Source organism: Heterodontus francisci, chromosome 28, assembly GCF_036365525.1.
Source record: "Heterodontus francisci isolate sHetFra1 chromosome 28, sHetFra1.hap1, whole genome shotgun sequence".
Lineage (NCBI taxonomy): Eukaryota > Metazoa > Chordata > Chondrichthyes > Heterodontiformes > Heterodontidae > Heterodontus > Heterodontus francisci.
Window position 1 is genome coordinate 39,096,425 of NC_090398.1, and position 23,810 is coordinate 39,120,234.

Sequence of the window (23,810 nt, forward strand, 5' to 3'; positions counted from 1 at the left end):
GAAGGCATAGAGGGTTTCTGATATATTTAGATAAAAAAAAACCATCAGGAGACTCGAGCGGAGCATAAACGGCAGCAGAGGCATTGTGCTGAAAGGCCTGTTTCTTGGTTCCATATTCTCTGCAATGGATGTTACCAAGGATTGTAATGCGATCAATATTATATGATTTAGTTGTTCATTTTTTCGGGAATGCAATAGGATAAGGGATGATTTGCCTGTGGCTGGTTATGAATCTGAAAGGCATTGATAACGCTTCATGGACAGAACGTTGTTTTTTGCTCTTGAAGGTGTGAGAGCTTCGAGCAAGGGGACAGAACATTTAAACCATAGTCAGTTCCTTCAGGATAGAATTTAGAAAAGAGTTGGTCACGCATACGGTTACAGAAGAGTGACATTCTGACCCACAATACGCAGTGCATGCTGCTGCTCAATCGATAATTTTAAATTGGAGATCAATCGATCTTGGTGGACAATGTTATCAAAGAATATGGAGCCACGGCGCGTGGATGTTGTTAGAGTACATCTCAGCCATGATCTCATTGATTGGCATAAGAGACTCGATGAACCGAATGGTTTCCTACTGTTCCACTGCAGGGAAAATGAGTCCCCTCCATTCAATATTTCTATTACACTGTGTTCTGGTATTATCTTTGTGAATATATTTTAGCACCTTCTGCAATCATGATGGAGTTCACTTTGCATAAGTGTGGTTTCATCACGGTATATGGAGACCAGCAGTCTTGAGATTTAGAGGAAAGCAGACGGAGGCCATCTCAAAGATCTCTGCTTAGACAACATCTGAGTGTTGTGATCCGTTCTGGGCACAACAAATACGGAAGGATTTTGACTTTTTGGTAGTGCAGCATAGATTTACCAGAATGATGCCTGGAGTTTAAGGATTAAATTACGGGGATACATTAGACAAACTCGTTTTGCAATCCCTGGAGTTTAAATGGTGAAGGGTAGATCGGACTTAAAGTTTCAAGACATTAGAGAAGATCAGGAGCAGCTATTGCCACTGCTCAGGAAGTGTATGACTCGGCAGCATCCTCAAAAAATAGATACAGTTGTTTCAGAAGGGAAATTAGGAAACGGATATTCAAGCAAAATGTTGTAAACGTTTGGAACTCTCTTCTGCAATTGCCAATGTTAGATCAATTAAAAAAAGTCAACTGAGCTTGATGGATTTTCTTTAAACTAAAGCTATTATGGGATAGAATCGCAGAGTGATAGAATGGTTACAGTTATGGGGCAGAGGCGGCAATCTGGAGTTAGGTTTCAGATCATTCATAAAGACGTTGAATGCTGGAAAAGACTCAAGGGTCCTAAATGACATACTCCTGTCCCTATGAGTGTGCACAGTGCCCCAAGGGTGGTCCGACCAAGATATTTGGAGACCAGATCAGTACACAGTGCTCGGGGTTTGGTCTAACCATGATTATTATCCAATAATGGTGTCAGTACCCCGGGGATCATCGCTAAGGGAATACTCACAGATCACGAAGATCATTGAATGAGGAGATAATCATTATCACAGAGGATCATCAAACCAGGGAGGAATCACCAACCCCTGGAACCATCGAAGGTGGGAATGACAGGCCGCTGGGGTAATTGATCCATGTGAGTGCGAGTGTTGTATATGAATCACAGAATCACAGAATAATATAGTGCAGAATTGGCCCTTCGGCCCACCGAGTCTGCACCGATGCATTAAAACACCTGACCTGCCTATCATTTGCCTGCACTTGGCCCGTAGCCTTGAATGTCACGAAGTGCCAAGTGCTCTTCCAGGTACTTTTTAAAGGATGTGAGGCAACCTGCCTCTACCACCTTCCCAGACAGGGCATTCCAGACCGTCACCACCCTCTGGGTAAAAAAGTTCTACCTCAAATCCCCCTTAATCTTCCCGCCCCTCACCTTAAACTTGTGACCCCTCGTAACTGACCCATCAACTACGGGGAACAGCTGCTCCCTATCCACCCTGTCCATGCCCCTCATAATTCTGTACACCTCTCTCAGGTCACCCCTCCGTCTTCTCTGCTCCAGTGAAAAAAACCCAAGCCTATCCAACCCCTCTTCATAGCTTAAATGTTCCATCCCAGGCAACATCCTGGTGAATCGCCTCTGCAACACCTCCAATGCAATCACATCCTTCCTATAATGAGGCGACCAGAATTTCACCAGCTGTGGCCTTTCCAAAGTTCTGTACAACTCCAATATGACCTCACTGCTTTTGTAATCTATGCCTCGATTGATAAAGGCAAGTGTCCCGTATGCCTTTTTCACCACCCTATTAACCTGCCCTTCTGCCTTCAGAGATCTACGGACAAACAAGCCAAGGACCCTTTGTTCTTCGGAACTTCCCAGTGTCAGGCCATTCATTGAATACCTCCGTGTCACATTACTCTTTCCAAAGTGTATCACCTCACACCTTTCAGGGTTTAATTCCATCTGCCATCTTTTCTGCCCATTTGACCATCCCATCTATATCTTCCAGTAACCCAAGACACTCCACCTCACCGTTAACCACTTGGCCAATCTTTGTGTCATCCGCGAACTTACTGATCCTTCCCCCCATAGAGTCATCTATGTCGTTTATATAAATGACAAACCATAGGGGACCCAGCACAGATGCCTGTGGTACGCCACTGGACACTGGCTTCCAGTCACGAAAACAGCTGCCTGTCATCACTCTTTGTCTCCTACTGCTGAGTCAATTTTGAATCCACCTTATTAAGTTACCTCGTACCCCATGTGCAATTGTTTTCTTGATAAATCTCCCATTTGGGAAATTGTCAAAGGCTTTGCTGAAATCCATGCAAACTACATCAACTGCACTACCCTCATCGACACACCTGGTCACATGCTCAAAACATTCAATCAAATTTGTTAGGCATGACCTCCCTCTGACAAAGCCATGCTGACTATTCCTAATCAAATTATGCCTCGCCAAGTGGTGATAGATTCTCTCCTTCAAAATTTTCTCCAATAGTTTCCCTTGCGTTCAAGATTGTATCTGAGTTTCTATATGTGTATGTGTGTGTGTATGTGTGTGTGCAGAAATCAACAAGTGCATGGGAAGGCTTCCACTGCTATGTCCAGACTGGCCAAGAGAGTGTGGGAAAATGGTGCACTGACACGGAACACAAAAGTACGGGTGTATCAGGCCTGTGTCCTCAGTACCTTGCTCTATGGCAGCGAGGCCTGGACAACGTATGTCAGCCAAGAGCGACGTCTCAATTCATTCCATCTTCGCTGCCTCCGGAGAATACTTGGCATCAGGTGGCAGGACCGTATCTCCAACACAGAAGTCCTCGAGGTGGCCAACATCCCCAGATTATACACATTACTGAGTCAACGGCGCTTGAGATGGCTTGGCCATGTGAGCTGCATGGAAGATGGCAGGATCCCAAAACACACATTGTTCAGCGAGCTCGCCTCTGATATCAGACCCACCGGCCGCCCATGTCTCCGCTTTAAAGACTCTGCAAACGCGACATGGAATCCTGTGACATTGATCACAAGTCGTGGGAGTCAGTTTCCAGCATTCGGCAGAGCTGGCGGGCAGCCATAAAGAAGGGGCTAAAGTGTGGCGAGTCGAAGAAACTTAGTAGTTGGCAGGCAAAAAGACAGAGGCGCAAGGGGACAGCCAACTGTGTAACAGCCCCGACAAACACATTTCTCTGCAACACCTATGGAAGAGCCTGTCACTCCAGAATTGGCCTTTCTCGCCATTCCAGGCGCTGCTTCACAAACCACTGACAACCTCCAGGCGCTTATCCATTGTCTCTCGAGATAAGGAGGCCAAAGAAGATGTGTGTGTGTGTGAATACGTACCCACGGCTGTCCGAGCTTCTTCTGTAATATCTCCCACACTCACCATCTCCAGCAGCTAAAAAGGACAAAGGCAGCAGGTGCACGGAACGACGCCACCTGCATTTGCCCGCGAAGCCACACAAACAATCCGGAGTGGAAAAATATCAGCCGTTCTTTCATTGCCACTAGTTAATAATTCTGGAACGTTTGATGCAACAACACTGCCAGTGTATCTTGAACACACATTGCCACGGTTGAAGATGGCAGCTTACCACCAGCTGTTCAATGGAAACTCGGAATACGTGACAAAAGAACAAAGAACAAAGAACAGTACAGCACAGGAACACGCCATTCAGCCCTCCAAGCGGGCGCTGATCTTGATGCCTGCCGAAACTAACACCTTCTGCACTTCCGGTGCCCATATCCCTCTATTCCCTTCCTATTCATGTATTTGTCAAGATGCCTCTTAAACGTCGCTATCGTATTTGCTTCCACCAGCTCCCCTGGCAGCAGGTTCCAGGCATTCACCACCCTCTGTGTAAAAGATTTGCCTCGCATATCCCCTCTAAACATTGCCCCTCGCACCTTAAACCTATGTCCCCTAGTAACTGACTCTTCTACCCTGGGAAAAAGCTTCTGACTATCCACTCTGTCCAAGCCACTCATAACTTTGTAAACCTCTATCATGTCACCCCTCCACCTCCGTCGTTCCAGTGAAAGCAATCCGAGTTTTTCCAACCTCTCCTCATAACTAATGCCCTCCAGACCAGGCAACATCCTGGTAAACCGCCTCTGTACCCTCTCCAAAGCCTCCACGTCCTTCTGGTAGTGTGGCGACCAGAATTGCAAGCAATATTCGAAGTCTGGCCGAACTAAGGTTCTGTACAGCTGCAACTTGACTTGCCAATTTTTATACCCTATGCCCCGACCGATGAAGGCAAGCATGCCGTATGCCTTCTTGACTACCTCTTCCAACTGTGTTGCCACTTTCAGTGACCTGTGGACCTGTACGCCCAGATCTCTATGCCTGTCAATACTCCAAAGCGTTCTGCCATTTACTGTATACCTCCCACCTGCATTAGACCTTCCAAAATGCATTACCTCACATTTTTCTGGATTAAACTCCATCTGCCATTTCTCCGCCCAAGTCTTCAACCGACCTATATCCTGCTGTATCCTCTGACAATCCTCATCATTATCTGCAACTCCACCAACTTTTGTGTCGTCCGCAAACTTACTAATCAGATCAGCTACATTTTCCTCCAAATCATTTATATATACTACAAACAGCAAAGGTCCCAGCACTGATCCCTGCGGAACACCACTAGTCACATCCCTCCATTCAGAAAAACACCCATCCACTGATACCCTCTGTCTTCTGTGACTGAGCCAGTTCTGTATCCATCTTGCCAGCTCACCTCTGATCCAGTGTGACGTCACCTTTTGCACCAGTCTGCCATGCGGGACCTTGTCAAAGGATTTACTGAAGTCCATATCGACAACATCCACTGCCCTTCCCTCATCAATCATCTTCGTCACTTCCTCAAAACACTCAATCAAATTAGTAAGACACAACCTCCCCTTTACAAAACCATGCTGTCTCTCGTTAATAAGTTCGTTTGTTTCCAAATGGGAGTAAATCCTGTCCCAAAGAATCCTCTCTAATAGTTTCCCTGCCACTGACATACGGGTCACTGGCCTATAATTTCCTGGATTATCCTTACCACACTTCAAAAAAGGAACAACATTGGCTATTCTCCAGTCCTCTGGGACCTCACCTGTCGCCAATGAGGATGCAAAGATTTCTGTCAACGCCCCAGCAATTTCTTCCCTTGCCCCCCCCCCCCCCCCCTCAGTATTCTAGGGTAGATACCATCAGGCCCTGGGGACGTATCGACCTTAATGCTTTGCAAGACACCCAACACCTCCTCCTTTCTGATAATGAGATGACTGAGACTATCTGCACTCCCGTCCCTCGGCTCATCATCCACCAAGTCCTTCTCCTTGGTGAATACTGATGCAAAGTACTCATTTAGCACCTCACCCATTTCCTCTGGCTCCACGCATAGATTCACATTTCTGTCCTTGAGTGGGCCAACCCTTTCCCTGGTTACCCTCTTGCTCTTTATATATGTATAAAAAGCCTTGGGATTTTCCTTAATCCTGTTTGCCAATGAATTTTCATGACCCCTTTTCGCCCTCCTAACTCCTTGCTTAAGTTCCTTCTTACTGTCTTTATATTCCTCAAGTGCTTCATCTTTTCTAGCCTTCCAGCCCTTACAAATGCTTCCTTTTTCTTTTTGACTATGCTCACGCTATCCCGTGTTATCCAAGCTTCTCGAAACTTGCCAAACTAGTCTTCCTTCCTCACTGGAACATGCTGGTCCTGGAGTCTAATCAGCTGACGTTTGAAAGACTCCCATATGTCAGATGTTGATTTACCCTCAAACAGCCGCCCCCAATCTAACTTCTTCAGTTCCTGCTAGCGACACCCAAATTAAGATATACAAATATGTAGATAAAGAAAAGGTTGGTGCATGAAGTAGCCATTGCGATATTAGGGTTTTTACGACTGGGAAATACTGGTATATTTATTAGACATAAATATCAGGAACTATTTGGACCAAATGGTCTGTTTCTCTGTTGTAAGTATAATGTGATGCCGTTCATGAAATAATATCCCAGTAAATAGAGGGGGTCGGATTCCCGGTTGTTTCCCACCATCTCTGCAATTGCGACTGCACCCTCCCAGAAGTAAAGAGATTCATCAAACACAGCTTTATGTCCATTTCCAGCTTAAAAGGATCAATCCGCCCTTGAGCCTATATTTTGTGAAAGGACTGTGCCAATTTGTGGTGTGACGATTGGCTGTTCCTATTCAGGATGGGCCATTCTGGCAAATACTTTTTTTGGACTCTCTCGCGTCTTCACATCTTTCTAAAAGTGTGGTGCCCAGAACGGGACAGAATGTTCCAGTTGAGATCAAACCTGTCTTGTCACCTTCAACAATTTGTGCACATATACCCCCAGATCCCTCTGCTGCTGCACAAACTTTGTAATTATATCCTTGACTTTATATTTCCTCTCCTCGTTCTTCCTACCAAACTGTACCAATTCACACTTCTCTACTCACAACACCGCCGCCAGTGTTGGCGTGGATAATACCAGGCATGTTCAAGCTGTCAGAATTATAGGAGCACAAATGAATGTGAGAGTTGTAGGCCAGATGAAGTTACAGATATATAGAGGGTTGTAGGGTCTTGAAGAGTTGACCAAGATAGGAATGAGGCCAGGAAGTGATTTGAAAGCAGGAATGACAATATTTTAAAAAACTTTATTGCTTGCATGGGAGCAAATGGAGGTGAGTGAGCACAGCGGGGAATATGTGATCGAAACTTGATGGAAATACAGACATGGGGTGCAGCGTTTTGGATAACATCAAATCTTTTGGAGCTAATATTGGTATACTCACATCTACACGAAACTACGGCTAGGGATGAGGGATCCATTAGCAAATGAGGCGAATCAATGATGAGCTCGGGCAACGTTACACTGTTGGATACAGGCGGTCTTATTGATGGTATGGATAAATCGATGGATTTTCACCGTGAGGTCACATATTAAAGCAAGGTTCAGAGCAGTCTGCTTCAGCCTCAGCATGTTGTCAGGAAGAGGGCTGGAGCCAAGGTTAGATTCTTTGTGGACAGTACAAATAACCGTTGAGGAGTCGAAGAGAAGGCATTGCAAGTGGTAGCCTGGCTAAGAGCAGATAGGAATTGACAAGCTGCAAGCAGTCTGAGTCAACTGGCTGACTGTGGAGAATGTTTGGAGGAGGATGGTGTGGTCATGCATGTCAAAGCTGCAGTCAGGTCGGGAAGGACGAGGAGGGATAGTTTGAATTTGTTGCAGTCACCAAGGATGCCAGTTGTGACTTTCATACGACCTGAGCCGGTACTGTGACGGGGGGAAAAATAATTAGAGAGATTCAAACATGCAGTTCTGGCGAAAATGGACACAGATTTGGGAGGTGACAACACACTCAAGGACATTGGAGAGCAAAGTGAGGTTCGACTTTGAATGGTTGTTTGAAGGACAGTGCGGTAAAACATTGTTTTTTTTTAGGGGAGGGTCGATGACAGCAGATTTCAAAAGAAGGGGATACAGAACACAAGGACCAAGTACCATTGACAAGATCAGCTATTATGGGAGCCAAGAAGGGATTTTGCAAAGTCGATTTGAGCAACTACCGAGCTGAAGCGCCTGGAATATCCTGTCCTGTCTCCATCCAGGCCCCTCTCCCACGCAATGAGTTTCAATGCCCCGCCTGATCTGCTAGTCTGAGCATGACCAGACGCTAGCCCCAACCTCACAAACGTCTAGCTAGGGGAGACAGAGAGAGGCAGTAGTGATCAGGCCTGAAAGACGGAAAGGAAACAGACTCAGTAAAGTGTTTCCAAACGTAAGACAAATAATAATTAACTGGCACGATAAGATATCCAGCATCTGCAACAATTTGCTTTTGTTAGGCGAAGTTTATCAGTTTTGGAATAACTGTAAGGAATGAGAATGGAACGATTGGGAGACTATGGATGTTATTTTTTCACAATTCGATTCCTGCAGGGGGTGCTATGATAGTTTTTCTGTCCACTTTCATCTGATCCGCCACCCTGCTGCTCTTCGGTGCGTGTGAAAATCCACAACGTGCCTCCTCGCTAGTGTTCACCTCTTGCCCGTTGGGGCTAAATATTACATTCATGGACTGGAAATACTGACAGCAGTCTCTGGGCTGCTCTCACTTTCTTTGTTTCTTCATAATTTGAATAACTGAAGTCACCGGATATTTCACCAGGCTCTTGACCTGCTCTCTGAACTTGGACTGAATAGCCCCATAAATAAATGTGTTTGTGCAGCAACTTAAATTCGTCAGCATAAATCCGACTCGTTCAAATATAAATTCAGAATTGTTGTAATCCATGGGGTCTTTTCCTGCAATGTTATAATATAAAAATTCGACTACATACGCTAACCACAGAAGTATGAAGCTGCCAGATATGGTGAAGAGTAAAATCACAGACTTCCTTCTGCTCTCCATCTCTGGGTCACTATGATTCTCTGCCTTGCTCTGACCCCTCAATCCCTTCCGGACTCGACTTGCCACTAAGATGTGTCTGACTGTCAGAACATTGAACAACAGAATTAAAGTGAATGGGAGTAATGGGGTTACTATCACATCACACCAGTTAAATCCCACCCATCCAGCCTGTGTATAATAGTTTGGATTTGTATAACAGAACCATGGTACATTGTCGATTATCTCTGCAGGTTCAAATGTAAAGTAGAAAGGGACGTTTTTTAAACAGAACAGAACACATTCTGTCGCTAGAATCACAACGGCTGTTTTCTCAGTGCAATATTTTGTTTTCAGCTTCTGACAACAAATGGCCACAAACCGATCAAAGGAGAAAGAGACGGTGAACCAGACAGAAAAATCGGTGGCTGCACTACTTAGGGCAGCGAGAACACTACACACAGGGGTGATGTGCAAGAATGATCCAGGGAAATAATAATAACTTATGCGCCACAGTATGACCTCAGTGATAACGAACAGAAGATCTGCCATTGCCATGGTAAGCAGGTAGCGACGAGTGCAGGTAGAAAGGCCGCAACTTCCCCGGGAAAAGATCACAATCGCCAGTAAATTAACTGTAAGAGAGCGAAGGGGAAAAAATTACTGGATATTACTGATCACATTTTCTCCATGCCTCGTCCAGAAGGTACAGGCAGTATTTTAGTATCAAGACTGGATGGACTGGTGTATGGTCAGATGTGAAAAACAAAATCTCAACCCTGAGCCCAATTAACATGGGGGTCAGACAGTCAACCACTGTGAACAGACGGGTTATAAATTTAAATAATTTAATGTTGCTGGAAGTCCCCGACTTAATCTATTTTACAGGTTTAACTCTAGCTGGCATAGTTTCGCCCATTATGTGTAACCTGCTCCTACTTCCTCTATCGACTTTGCTGCTGTTCCCTTGTGTCAAACTGTCTTTGCTGCCTGGAGACCCTCTGGTTCTGTTACCTTGGTTTAAAGTCAAACAGCTACCTGGAGACATTCTGCTGCTGTTGTCTTCGTGCAAGTTGCCATGCTGCCTTAACAGAATCTGCTACTGTTACCCTGGCTTAACAGCCACTGTTGCCTGTTGACACTCTGCTGCTGCAGCCCTGCTTTAACCTGACACTGCTGTCTGGAGACTGCCGCTCTGCCTTTGTGTATACTGGCACTATTGCCAAGCAAAACACTGCTTTTGTTACCTTGCTTTAATATATTCAAAATCACGAGGGGTCTGGACAGAGTATTACCTGCTCTCGCTAGTGATCGGATTGAGAGGTAGAGGGCGCAAATATACATGAATTTGCGAAGAAAAAGAAAAAGCAACATGAAGAAAATCATTATGTTCGTAAACTGAGTGTTAAAGCTCTGGAATGCACGCCTCTGACAGTGTGGTGTAGGCAGGTTCAATCCAGGCATGGAAAAGGCAATTAGATTGTTATCTAAAAAAGGACGAATGTGCATGATTGCGGGGAGAAGACGGAGGAATGGCTCTCGATGAATTCTTCATTTGGAGAGCCAATGCAGACATGATGGGATGAATGTGTCCTTCTGTGCTGTAATTATTCTGCGATCCTGTGTCCTGCAGAGTAGACTCTACTGTTGTTACGTTGCTATAAACTGCCACAGCTGCCTGGAGGGACTCTGCTGCTGTTCTCTTTGTTTAACCTGCCACTGCCGCATATAGACACTGTGCTGTCATTCTTTTTGAGTAATCTGCTACTGCTCCCTCGAGAGGCTCTACTGCTGTTGCCTTGGTGTAACTTGCAACTGCTGCCTGTATATTCTCTGCTGTAGTGGTAAATATGTGAGCTTTCACTGCTCGGTTCAAAGACAGTGCCGCTGTAGCCTTGTGTAACCATTTAGTGCTGCATTGAGATTCCTCGGCTGTTATGTTTGTTTAAACTGCCACTCTTTGTAACTTTCTATTGCTGCCTGGACATATTATGCTGTTGTGTATCTTTCTGTATGCTGCCACTGCTACCTGTCGACAAACTGCTTCTGTTAGCGTCGTTTAACTTGCCACTGCTGCCTGGAGACAATCTGCAGTTGTTACCATCATGTAATAGCCATGCAGCCTGGAGCCTCATCCTGTTGTCAGCTTGGCTTAACTTGATGCTGGGGCCTGCGGAATCTGTGCAGCCGATGCCTTAGTGTAAGCTGTCACAGTTTACTGGAGACACTCTGTTCCTTTTGCTTTGATTTAACCTGCCACTACTGCCTAGAGACATACTGCTGCAGTAGTTTAACCTGCAACTTTGGCGGGTGTCACTCTGCTGCATTTACCTTGGTGTAATCTGCTGCTGCTACCTAGGGATTCATTGCTGAACTTAGTTTGATTTAATCTACTACTGCTTACTGGAGAGGCACTGCAGCTGTAACCTTTGTTTAAACTGCGACTGTGGGCTACAGACAATCTGTTTCTGTTCCCTCGGTTTAATCTGACAATGCAGCCTGGGGAATCTATGATACTTTCTCTACTGCTTAACCTACCACTGCTACCTGGAAACACTCTGGTGCGGTTGCCTTGGTTTAACCAGTCACTGCTGCTGGAAGAAACGCTGCTGTTTTTGAAAAACTGCAACATGCACTGCTTTCCACGCAGAACTGACAGCTGACACAAAGGCACAAGCAGCAGCCTTTCTCCATTCAGCGGTGTTAGCTTAAACTATTGCAACATCAGAACTATGCTGCTTTTACCTTTGGCTTAAGCGCCCAATGCTGCCTGGAGGCACTCTGCTCCTGTTGCCTTTACATAACTTGAACTGCTCCCACTAGAGACTCCTCAGTGGTTGCCTTTATGTTAACTTTCTCTGCTCCTTGCGACACTCTTCTGCTTCTGCCTGGGTTTAACCTGCTACTGCTTCCTGGAGACTCTATTCTGCTGTTGCCCTGGTTTATCCTGACAACGTTACCTTGAGAAATTAGCTTCTGTTGCATGGCTGCCGCTTTACTATGCTTCCTGGAGGAACTCTGCTGCTGTTAAATTGGTGTAACCTGTCATTGAATCCTGGAGCTAGTCCTCTGCTGTTTCCCTGGTTTAACCGAGCAATGCTGCCGAGACAGTCTCTGCTGCTAGTGCCTTTGTGTATACTGCTGTTGCCACATTGATGGATTCAGCTTCTGTTGCATTACTTTAGCCTGCCACTGCTGCGTGGAGACACCCTTCAGTTGTTGGTTTGGCTTAACTTGCAACAGAGCCCTGGAGACACACTGATGTTGATACCTTGGTTTAAGGTGCCACTGCTGCCTGGAGACACTCTACTGTTGTTGCCTTGGTGGAACGAGCCACTGCCTCCTCTACGGTCTCAGATTCTGTTGCCTTTGTATCTTGGCAACGCTATATTGATTCTCTCTGTTGCAGTTACATTGGATCAAACTTCTACTGCTGCGTGGCGGCACTATGCTGTTGTTACCGTTGTTAACGCTGCCACTTCTGCCTGGAAACTTGACGTCAGGATGCTTAGAGGACCTGTTTGGGAGCACCTAGCATCGGGAGCGGATAAGTACAGCTTGAGGCTAGGGCCTTTGCTTAGTTTCAGGGAACTGAGAGGACAGGCACCTGGAGTGGGAGCATGTGGACTCGGGAGCAGATTAATACAATGCGTGCCTTGGGGACTTCACTTGTTTTCAAGGAGTAGAGAGGAACTTGAACTGCGTGGTAACACAGAGAATCAGGACTGGAGTTGCAGGAGTGGGTGCGCGCTCACTGATTTTGGGGGAAAAAACAAATAGTGGCCTTCAAGAAAATCTGTATGATGATTGGTTGGTGAGTAACTGCTGTTGCAGTGACTGTGCAAATCGCTTAGTTCGTAAACTGCTATCAGTGTGCGCGAGTTAATAATTAGAAATTATATAAAAAACATGAAATTAAAAATAAAGTTTATGCAGCTCTCTTATATTTAATTAAGATAGGCAAGCAGAATGGAAATAAGAAGCTGTTGAATCTACTGTTTTTTACTTTTGCTTTGTCATCCAGTGGGAAGGCACATTGCACTGCCAAGGCATAAATTAGTGCACTAAGTGCTGATGAGGAGATGCATTGATTAGAAAAAAAAAATATTTTAATAAAACACTACTAGGATGGCAGGGCAAGTGATATATTGCAGTTGCAGTATGTGGAATCACGAGGACAAAAGTGTGATTCACAACAAGCACGTCTGCAGTAAGTGTCCACAGCCCAATTAACATCAGCTCGCAGTTAATGAGCTGGAGGCCAAGCTACAGACATTATGATTAACGAGGGAAGGAGAAAGTTATCGGCACACTTTGCTGCAGAAGGCAGTCATGTCCCATAGGATAGGACCTCCTGATCTGATCAGTGCTCAGGGGCAGGAGGATGTGACAGCGAGTGAGGCAGGTAATGGGATTGAAAAGTGGAGGAACCTCAGACCTTGCAATTCTCCAACAGGTTTGCGATTCTTGCAGTTTGCAATGATGAGACCGAGGCGACAGGGTGGTTTGAGCATACTGACCATGGAACTATGGTACAGGACGCCATTCAATCAGGAGAAGTCAATTGGAATGTAGTGGAAGTAGGGGGGCGTACAGTAAGGGGGATAGGCACCGTTCTCTACAGCCAAATGCGACAGCCACGACGGCGGTGTTGCCTGCCAGGTTCCCATGTTCGAGACATATGCTCAGGGCTGAAGAGGAAGCTGCAGTAGGAGGTTACCATGGTCAATGTGGGTACAAACGACATATATAAGACGAGGAAAGACGTTCTGCACAAAAAAAATGAGAACGTAGTGGCTAATCAGGGAAAAAGAAACCTCAAAGTTATTAATCTCATGATTATCACCTGACCCATGAGCAAACTCGAGTAGGATAATTAAGATTCGAGTATTAAAGGCGTGGATCAAAGACTTGTGCAGGAGAAATGTGTTTCGATTCATGGCATCAGCACTGGCAAAAGTGGGGGGCTGTACCGTTGGGAAAGTATTCACCTGAACAATGCTCCTCACTATCCCAGGCCCCAAACACTCGTTTCAGGTGAAGCAGCGATTTACTAGTACTTCTTTCAATGTAGTATACTGTATTCGCTGCTCACAGTGTGGTCTCCTCTACATTGGGGATGCCAAGCGCAGACTGGGTGACTGCTTTGTGAAACATCTCCACACAGGCCGCAAGCAGGACCCTGAGCTTCCGGTTGCTTGCCATTTCAACACTCCCCCCTGCTCTCATGCTCACATCTCTGTCCTGGGATTGCTGCAGTGTTCCAGTGAACATCAATGCAAGCTCGCGGAACAGCATCTCATCTACCGATTAGGCACACTACAGCCTGCCGGACTGAACATTGAGTTCAATAGTTTCAGAGCATGACAGCCCCCCATTTTACTTTCATTTTTAGTTATTTTTTCTTCCTTTTTTTTACGTTCCTTTTTACATTTTTTACAATCTTTTTTTGCATTTATTTCATTTCATCTTAGTTTGTTCAGTTTGCTTACCCACTGTTTTTTTCAGGTTGTTTTTCTTCCGGTTTGCACTTGCTACTGTTCAATATTCAGTGTATTCACACCTAATCTGTACTAATGCTTTGTCTTTCAACACACCATTAACATATTGTTTGCCTTTTCTCCGTGACCTTTTGGTCAGCTTTGTGGCCTGGTCCAATCTGCACCTTCTCCTTTGTTATATCTTGCCCCACCCCCACCTCACTTGTTTATAATCTGTGACTTTTCTAATAGTTGTCAGTTCCGAAGAAGGGTCACTGACCCGAAACCTTAACTCTGCTTCTCTTTCCACAGATGCTGCCAGACCTACTGAGTGATTCCAGCATTTCTTGTTTTTGTTTCAGACTTCCAGCCTCCACAGTATTTTGCTTTTGTTATAATGCTGGATCAGTGCTCTGGCGAGTCGTATAACTAGGCATAATGAGGGTTTTCAACTAAATAGTCGGTGAGTGGCATCAAATGAGAGAACGCGTTATAAATTAAAGAGAAAGCACAGGCAAGACAGTTTGCCAGGAATGAACAGAATGTACAAACTGAAAAGTGTGCAAGTAGCTCAGGTGAGAGGTGGTATAAATAGTAAAAAAAACAGCACTAAAGGCTCTGTATTTGAATGTGCAAAGCATTTGTAACTAAATACATTGATAGATTAAATACAAATAAATATGAATGATGAAATAGGGATTACAGAGGCATGGCTGCATGTGGGAATGTTCGCTGAGGATTGCACAATGTTCAGCACAAATCGACACTGCTGAGATACTGAAGCAGTCTGAGTAGGTAGGTAACAAGACTTGGACAATATCCATGCTTGGGCTGATAAGTAGCAAGTAACATTCGTGACACACAGGTGAGAGACAATACCTGTCTTAAACAAGAGGGAATCTAACCATCTCCCCTTGACGTTCAATGGCACTACGATCGCTGAATACCCGACCATCAACACCCTGAATGTTGCCATTGACCAGAAACTGAACTGGAATGCCGATAGATAAATACTGTGGCTACAAGAGCAGTTCAGAGGCCTGGCATCCTGTAGTGAATAACTCACCTCCTGACTCCCAAAAGCCTGTCCATCATCTACAAGGAACAAGTCAGAAGAGTGATTGAATAATGTCCATGGGAATGTATAGTTGAGTTTACAATCAAATGTGCCATGATATTGTTGAATGGCAGAGCAGGCCTCAGTAAGCGAATCGCCTACTCCTGCTCCTAATGTGTATGTTTATATATTTTATGTATCACTGCTGCCTGGAGACACAAGTCTGTTGCTGCATTGTCCGGCAGGGCTTGTCCATATAACTGACAAAAACAAATATCCTGGGTTGGCAATCAGCCGTTTTCCACAGTATTAGACAGCACCCGAGATCCAATCCACCCCGGTGATCAGAACCTGCCCAGGACAGAACCCTCAGCCCAGGTTTGGATATTTCCTGTTGATCAGACCACAATCTGGATCGGTCCAACCTTGGGAAAGGGGCCCACCATATTGCGATGAGTGGAGCGACTGGGATTGGATACCAACCATTATTGAACCGCCCCCACCCCAGTACCGGATGCCTCTTCCAGAATTGAATGGCGGAGCAGGCTCGACCGACTGGATGGCCTGCTCCTGCTCCTATGTTCCTATATTCTTCCTGTGTTCGAATTGGAACTCGCTGTGGGATCAGGCTTGCCTCCTGGGATTGGACCTCCCTTCCTTAGAAACCCATAGGATCAGATTCCCCACGTATCAAATCACCCGTCACATCTTGCATCAGACTGACAGCCCGGCATCCCCTCTTCCTGGACTGAGACTACGTTCCAGGATAAAAGACCCATCACCGGAGTACAGTATCAGACATCACCTTTGCCCTTCCACGGACTCGGAACATGCTCAAGCATATGAGGCTCCACTCCTCCCCGTTCTGATACTGTCGATGTTGCAGCATTGGATTGGCCTCTCCGTGGATGGATGTCAGGCACGCTCCCTACTTTCCCGCTCCCTCCCCATCTGACCCAGACCACAGTAAAGCATATGATACACCTTGCCTGGACTGAGGATCCGGCATTCTGTGGTCCCTTCAGTTCTCCAGACTCGGAACACAATGCAGAATTGGCAACACCTCTCACGGTTTAAGGGTCAGACAATGTCTCTCTCCTTTCTTATTTCCATCCGACACATGCAGGTCGGATCATGCTCCAGAATTGCAAACCCTACTCTGGGTTTGGCGATAAGATACTACCTCTTCAACTCCTCCTTTCCAGAGTTGGGCCACGCTTTAGAATGGGATACCCTTCCCAGGTTTGGGGTTCAACAAGCCAGCTATGTCAATCAACCGTGTTAATATTCAGCCAGAAGTAAAGGAGCAAATACGCAATCCAAAACTTTTGTAAATCTGATTTTTTTTAAAGCGCAATGTTGACAATGTTCAGTAGGTCAGATAACATCTTTGGATAGGGAAACAAAATTAACTATTACAGCTGATAACTCTTCAACAGAACTGTAATGCATGAGAAGTTAACAGATTTCGTGCAATGATAGAGCCAGACAGCAAAATAAAACATATCATAGTTTTTTTTAGAACATCACAGCGCAGTACAGGCCCTTCGGCCCTCGATGTTGCGCCGACCTGTGAAACCATCTATCCTACACTATTCCATTTTCATCCATATGTCTATCCAATGACCACTTAAATGTTCTTAAAGTTGGCGAGTCTACTACTGTTGCAGGCAGGGCGTTTCACGCCCCTACTACTCTCTGAGGAAAGAAACTACCTCTAACATCTGTCCTATATCTATCACCCCTCAACTTAAAGCTATGTCCCCTCGTGTTTGCCATCACCATCCGAGGAAAAAGACTCTCACTATCCACGCTATCTAACCCTCTGATTATCTTATATGTCTCTATTAAGTCACCTCTCCTCCTCCTTCTCTCCAACGAAAACAACCTCAAGTCCCTCAGCCTTTCCTCGTAAGACCTTCCCTCCATACCAGGCAACATTTTAGTAAATCTCCTCTGCACCCTTTCCAAAGCTTCCTCATCCGTCCGATAATGCGGTGACCAGAACTGCACGCAATACTCCAGGTGCGGCCTCACCAGAGTTTTGTGCAGCTGCAACATGACCTCTTGGCTCCGAAACTCGATCCCCCTACGAATAAAAGCTAACACACCATATGCCTTCTTAACAGCCCTAATAACCTGGGTCGCAACTTTCAGCGAATTATGTTCCTGGACACCAAAGATCTCTCTGTTCATCTGCACTACCAAGAATCTTCCCATTAGCCCAGTACTCTGCATTCCTGTTACTCGTTACAAAGTAAATCACATCACAGTTTTCCGCATTAAACTCCATTTGCCATCTCTCCGCCCATCTCTGCAGCCTATCTATGTCCCTCTGTACCCTAAAACATGCTTCGGCACTATCCACAACTCCACCGACCTTCGTGTCATCAGCAAATGTACTAACCCAACCTTCTACACACTCTTCCAGGTCATTTATAAAAATTGCAAACAGCAGTGGCCCCAACTAGTAACTAAACTCCAGGATGAAAATTTGCCATCAACCACCACCCTCTGTCTTCTTTCAGCTAGACAATTTCTGATCCAAAGCTCTAAATCACCTTCAACCCCATACTTCCGTATTTTCTGCAGTAGCCTACCGTGGGGAACCTTATCAAACGCCTTACTGAAATCCATATACACCAAATCCACTGCTTTACCCTCATCCACCTGTTTGGTCACCTTCTCGAAAAACTCAATAAGGTTTGTGAGGCACGACCATGCTGACTATCGCTAATGAACTTATTATTTTCAAGATGATTATAAATCCTGTCTCTTATAACCTTTTCCAAAATTTTACCCACAACCGAAGTAAGGCTCACAGGTCTATAATTACCAGGGCTGTCTCGTCTCCCCTTCTTGAACAAGGGGACAACATTTGCTATCCTCCAGTCTTCCGGCACTATTCCTGTCGACAATGACGACATAAAGATGAAGGACAAAGGCTCTGCAATCTCCTCCCTGGCTGCCCAGAGAATCCTAGGATAAATCCCATCTGGCCCAGGGGACTTAACTATTTTCACACTTTCCAAAATTGCTAACACCTCCTGCTTGTGAACCTCAATCCCATCTAGCCTAGTAGTCTGAATCTCAGTATTCTCCTCGACAACATTTTCTTTCTCTACTGTAAATACTGATGAAAAATATTCATTTAAAGCTTCCGCTATCTCCTCTGATTCCACACACAACTTCCCACGACTATCCTTGATTGGCCCTAATCTCACTCTAGTCATTATTTTATACCTGATGCACAAATCGAAAGCCTTAGGGATTTCCCTGATCCTATCCGCCAATGACTTCTCGTGTCCTCTCCTTGCTCTTCTTCGCTCTCCCTTTAGATCCTTCCTGGCTAGCTTGTAACGCTCAAGCGCCCTAACTGAGCCTTCACGTCTCATCCTAACATAAGCCTTCTTCTTCCTCTTGATAAGCGCTTCAACTTCTTTAGTAAACCACGGCTCCCTCGCTCGACAACTTCCTCCCTGCCTCACAGGTACATACATATCAGGGGCACGCAGTAGCTGTTCCTTGAATGAGCTCCACATTTCGATTGTGCCCATCCCCTGCAGTTTCTTTCCCCATCCTACGCATCCTAAATCTTGCCTAATCGCATCATAATTTCCTTTTCACCAGCTATAATTCTTGCCCTGCGGTATATACCTGTCCCTGCGCATCGCTGAGGTAAACCTAACCGAATTGTGATCACTATCACCAAAGTGCTCACCTACATCTAAATCTAACACATGGCCGGGTTCATTACCCAGTACCAAATCCAATGTGGCATCGCCCCTGATTGGCCTATCTGCAAACTGTGTCAGAAAACCCTCCTGCACACACTGGACAAAAACTGACCCATCTGAAGTACTCGAACTATATTATTTCCAGTCGATATTTGGAAAGTTAAAGTCCCCCATAACAACTACCCTGTTACTCTCGCTCCTGTCGAGAATCATCTTCGCTATCCTTTCCTCTACATCTCTGAAACTATTCGGAGGTCCATGGAAGACTCCCAACAGGGTGATCTTTCCTGTTTCTAACCTCGGCCCATACTACCTCAGCAGACGAGTCCTCAAACGTCCTTTCTGCCGCTGTAATACTCTCCTTGATTAACAATGCCACCGCCACCGCCCCCCCCCCCACCCCCCGGCTTTTACCGTCTTCTCTGTTCTTACTGAAACATCTAAATCCCGGAACCTGCAACATCCATTCCAGACCCTGCTCTACCCATGTCTCAGAAATGGCCACAACATCGAGATCCCAGGTACCAACCCATGCTGCACGCTCACCCACCTTATTCTGGATCGTCCTGGCGTTGAAGTAGACACACTTTGAACCAAGTTCTTGCTTGCCTGTGCCCTCTTGCGTCCTTGTAACCTTATCCCTGACCTCACTACTCTCAACATCCTGCACACTGGAACTACAATTTAGGTTCCCATTCCCCTGCTGAATTAGTTTAAACCCCCCCCACCCCCCGAAGAGCACTAGCAAATCTCCCCCCCTCCCCGGATATTGGTACCCCTCTCGTTCAGGTGAAGACCATCCTGTTTGTAGAGGTCCCACCTACCCCAGAAAGAGCCCCAATTATCCAGGAAACCAAAACCCTCCCTCCTACACCATCCCTGCAGCCACGTGTTCAACTCCTCTCTCTCCCTATTCCTCGCTTCGCTATCACGTGGCACGGGCAACAACCCAGAGATAACAACTCTGTTTGTTCTCGCTCTAAGCTTCCACCCTGGCTCCCTGAATTTCTGCCTTCAATCCCCATCCCTCTTCCTACCTATGTCGTTGGTGCCGATGTGGACAACGACTTGGGGCTGCTCCCCCTCCCCCTTAAGAATCCCAAAAACACGATCCGAGACATCACGGACCCTGGTACCTGGGAGGCAACACACCAACCGTGAGTCTCTCTCGTTCCCACAGAACTTCCTATCTGTTCCCCTAACTTTGGACTCCCCAATGACTAATGCTCTGCTCCTCTGCCCCCTTCCCTTCTGAGCAACAGGGACAGACTCTGTGCCAGAGACCTGTACCCCATTGCTTACCCCTGGTAAGTCGTCCCCCGCAACAGTATCCAAAACGGTATACCTGTTGTTGAGGGAAACGGCCACAGGTGATCCCTGCACTGCCTGCTGGTTCCCTCTCCTTCCCCTGACGGTAACCCATCTACCTACTTATTTTACCTGAGGTGTGACTACCTCCCCATAACTCCTCTCAATAAACCCCTCCACCTCCCGAATGATCCGAAGTTTATCCAGCTCCAGTTCCCTAACGCGGTTCTCGAGGAGCTGGAGTTATGTGCACTTCCCGCAGATTCAGTCAGCAGGGACACTCTTGGCGACCCTTACCTCCCACATTCTGAAGGAGGAACATACAACTGCCTTAACCTCCATTCCCACTATTCTAAATTCCCAACAAATCAACTGAAAAACCAAAAAAAAGTCAAAACGTGTTAGCTTAGCAATCCGAAGGGCAGAACTTTTTAAATAAACAGCTTACCTTAGCAACACACCAGAGTCCTTTTTTTTGGTTAGAGTATGAGAGTGGGTGGGAGACACTACACGTGTTGTGTCCCTGGTACAGCCACCGCCCAAATATATAGTTTTTACTTACCCAGCTGTCCCCTGGTCCTTCGAAAACAAAAGGGAATTAACTTTTAACTTGCACTGAAACTGACCTCCCAGCTGCAAGTTCGCTCCGTACCTCTGCTTCTGTCAAAGCTGCTGCAACCAAAACTAAAAGAAAGTGATTTTAAACCGCCCAAATATATCGTTTATACTTACCCAGCAGTCCCCTGGTCCTCCGAAGACAAAAGGGAATTAACTTTTAACTTACACTGAAACTGACCTCCCAGCTGCAAGTTCGCTCCGTACCTCCCCTTCTGTCAAAGCTGCTGCAACCAAAACTAAAAGAAAGTGATTTTAAACAGCCCAAATATATAGTTTTTACTTACCCAGCAGTCCCCTGGTCCTCCGAAAACAAAAGGGAATTAACTTTTAACTTACACTGAAACTGACCTCCCAGCTGCAAGTTCGCTCCGTACCTCTGCTTCTGTCAAAGCTGCTGCAACCAAAACTAAAAGAAAGTGATTTTAAACCGCCCAAATATATCGTTTATACTTACCCAGCAGTCCCCTGGTCCTCCGAAGACAAAAGGGAATTAACTTTTAACTTACACTGAAACTGACCTCCCAGCTGCAAGTTCGCTCCGTACCTCCGCTTCTGTCAAAGCTGCTGCAACCAAAACTAAAAGAAAGTGATTTTAAACAGCCCAAATATATAGTTTTTACTTACCCAGCAGTCCCCTGGTCCTCCGAAAACAAAAGGGAATTAACTTTTAACTTACACTGAAACTGACCTCCCAGCTGCAAGTTCACTCCATACCTTCGCTTCAAAGCTGCTGCAACCAAAAGTAAAAAATAAAAATAGTGCGATAAATGAACAACGGGGAAGATCTGTGATCGGGCGTAGGGCCTGAGTGATTCGCTGATAGAAAGGCTTGTTGCACAAGGCGAATTGTGCAATTCAATAAATAGAGGACTGCTCCGCAGTTTGGGGTAAACGGTTAAACAACGCACAATAACAGAGGTCGAGGGAATTACATAAAATCTGGCAAGGCGGAGAAGGCTCAAATGTTCCAGAAGAATATGATAGAGCATGGTGGGTACGCATCAAGGGTGTGGAGCAATCTGTCAAATGTGTAACAATAGGGGATCACCACCCCAAGCGCCAGTCCATACCCAGTCCACTCCCGATAACTTGGTTGTGGCCATCCACCAATGCACGCACAGGCGGTCAGAGAAAGTGGGAGCAATGTTAGTAATCTGATTTTGTTTTAACATCTCAGTGTTGGGTCCACAGCAGGCAATAAAATGTGTAATTGTACAAAAAAAGCGCTGTTCCTCATTGACATTAAGGGCAATACTGTAGGAGGTCGACGATGGAAACGTCAGAGTGGCAGTGGGATGTAAAATTAAAGTTACAAGTAACTGGAAGCTCTGCGTCACACTTGCAGTTTGAACCCATGAGTTCATCAAAGCAATCATGCACTCTTTCTGTACATTTGCACCGCACACGAAACTACATCCCGAGCAATGGAAATGGTTAAGAAATTGAAAGAAGTAGAAGCAAATTGCTGTTTCACCTCGGAAGACTGTTTGGGATTTTGGACAGTGGAATAGTTCAAGGAGGGTGATGAAAGGGGAGATGTTTCATCTCATTTTAATGCACAACAAAGTGCTTGGCTAAGAGAATTACAGATGATTGAAGATTGGAACATGATATTTCGCTGTAGGGGGTTATGGGAAAGGAGGAAGAAACTTGTTTGGTCGTGCACTTATCAGTAGATTTTTAAAAAAGTTGGAGGATGTTGTATCAAATGTGGAAGCTGTTATAATGTATGGTGAGGACAAGTGAGCCGTTTCTTGTGTGTGTGCTTCAAGCTGGAAGTGGAAAGAGTGAAAGCTGAACGAGGTAAATGGCATGGACATAGTCGAGATCCTTGTTAATCATAGTGGAGGATGATCCTCGGCTGAGGACAAATGAAGACGTTTCAGAAGCATTGGCAATACTGACCGACTCTCACAGCTGCCGTGTTTTCACTTATCGTTTCCTGGAACAGTTTCATTCTTTTTGTCCAGGAAACGTGAAGGACAATCATGGAGTTGTATTAGTTGGTTCTATTATTGCATATATTGTTGGACATCCAATTCCCTGAAATGGAGGTAGAAATGTAGAGGAAAGAAAGGGCAGTTTCAGAGTCTGAAGATGTGAAGATGAATGAGTAGTGGAAAGTAAAAAAAGAATTACTATTTTCCAGTTCAAATTCAAAGACAGAAATGGCCACAGCAATCATTAACGTATTGGAAAAATTATGTGAAGTAAGGGACCTGATAGTATTGGAAAGAAGAATGCTCCAGGTATCCTACATCAAGGCCGCCTCGCTGGAACCCATGCAGGCTCCCATAGTGACACGAAGTGAGATTGAAATATCCCAATGTTTGCCCCCGAGGTCCACGCGCCTGTATTTTGTGACAGAATCACTGCACAGTTATAAGGACTGGACCAACAGAGTGTTTTTATTCATAGAGTAGAGAAAGTGAGGAAAAGAGGTGTTCCAGTGGGAAAGTGACTAAATGAAAGAAAATTAATTATTTCCCAATTGGGCACTCAGAATGACTATGCGGAGGTTGATAACGGGAAATTGGCCAGGCAAACGTCTCTTGCTTTCGGTTGGACAAGATCCCATTCACTGTGAGTTTAATGAACACTCGCCTTTGCTGGAATTTGCACAAGAGAGGGACAGACTGATACGGAAAGAAATGTAAATGTGCTTCTGGTGTGCTGTTGCGAGCTCAGAAGAGAGGAAATCGCCTCTGTTGTGCGATGGTCCGGGC

At 45.6% G+C, this 23,810-nt stretch overlaps 1 protein-coding gene across 1 annotated transcript; it reads right to left on the reverse strand.

Annotated features, from left to right (window-relative positions):
* Positions 1-7,616: 7,616 nt before the first annotated feature.
* LOC137345220 (neuropeptides capa receptor-like) lies at positions 7,617-10,270 on the reverse strand. The gene is made up of 3 exons (XM_068008684.1): positions 10,180-10,270; positions 8,613-9,519; positions 7,617-7,770 (listed from the first exon to the last, which is right to left on the reverse strand). Exons 1-3 carry the CDS (start codon positions 10,268-10,270, stop codon positions 7,617-7,619), a joined length of 1,152 nt encoding a protein of 383 aa, XP_067864785.1.
* Between the last annotated feature and the right edge of the window lie 13,540 nt (positions 10,271-23,810).

Excerpts from the sequence above, each read along its gene's own strand:
- LOC137345220 (XM_068008684.1), bottom strand. The coding sequence starts at position 10,270 with ATGATTTTCTTCATGTTGCTTTTTCTTTTTCTTCGCAAATTCATGTAT. Across the intron at positions 9,520-10,179 it reads CCGATCACTAGCGAGAGCAG|TTAATTTACTGGCGATTGTG; the intron begins GTAATACTCTGT and ends GCTCTCTTACAG. Across the intron at positions 7,771-8,612 it reads ATTATGAAGAAACAAAGAAA|TACCGGCTCAGGTCGTATGA; the intron begins GTGAGAGCAGCC and ends CCCCCGTCACAG.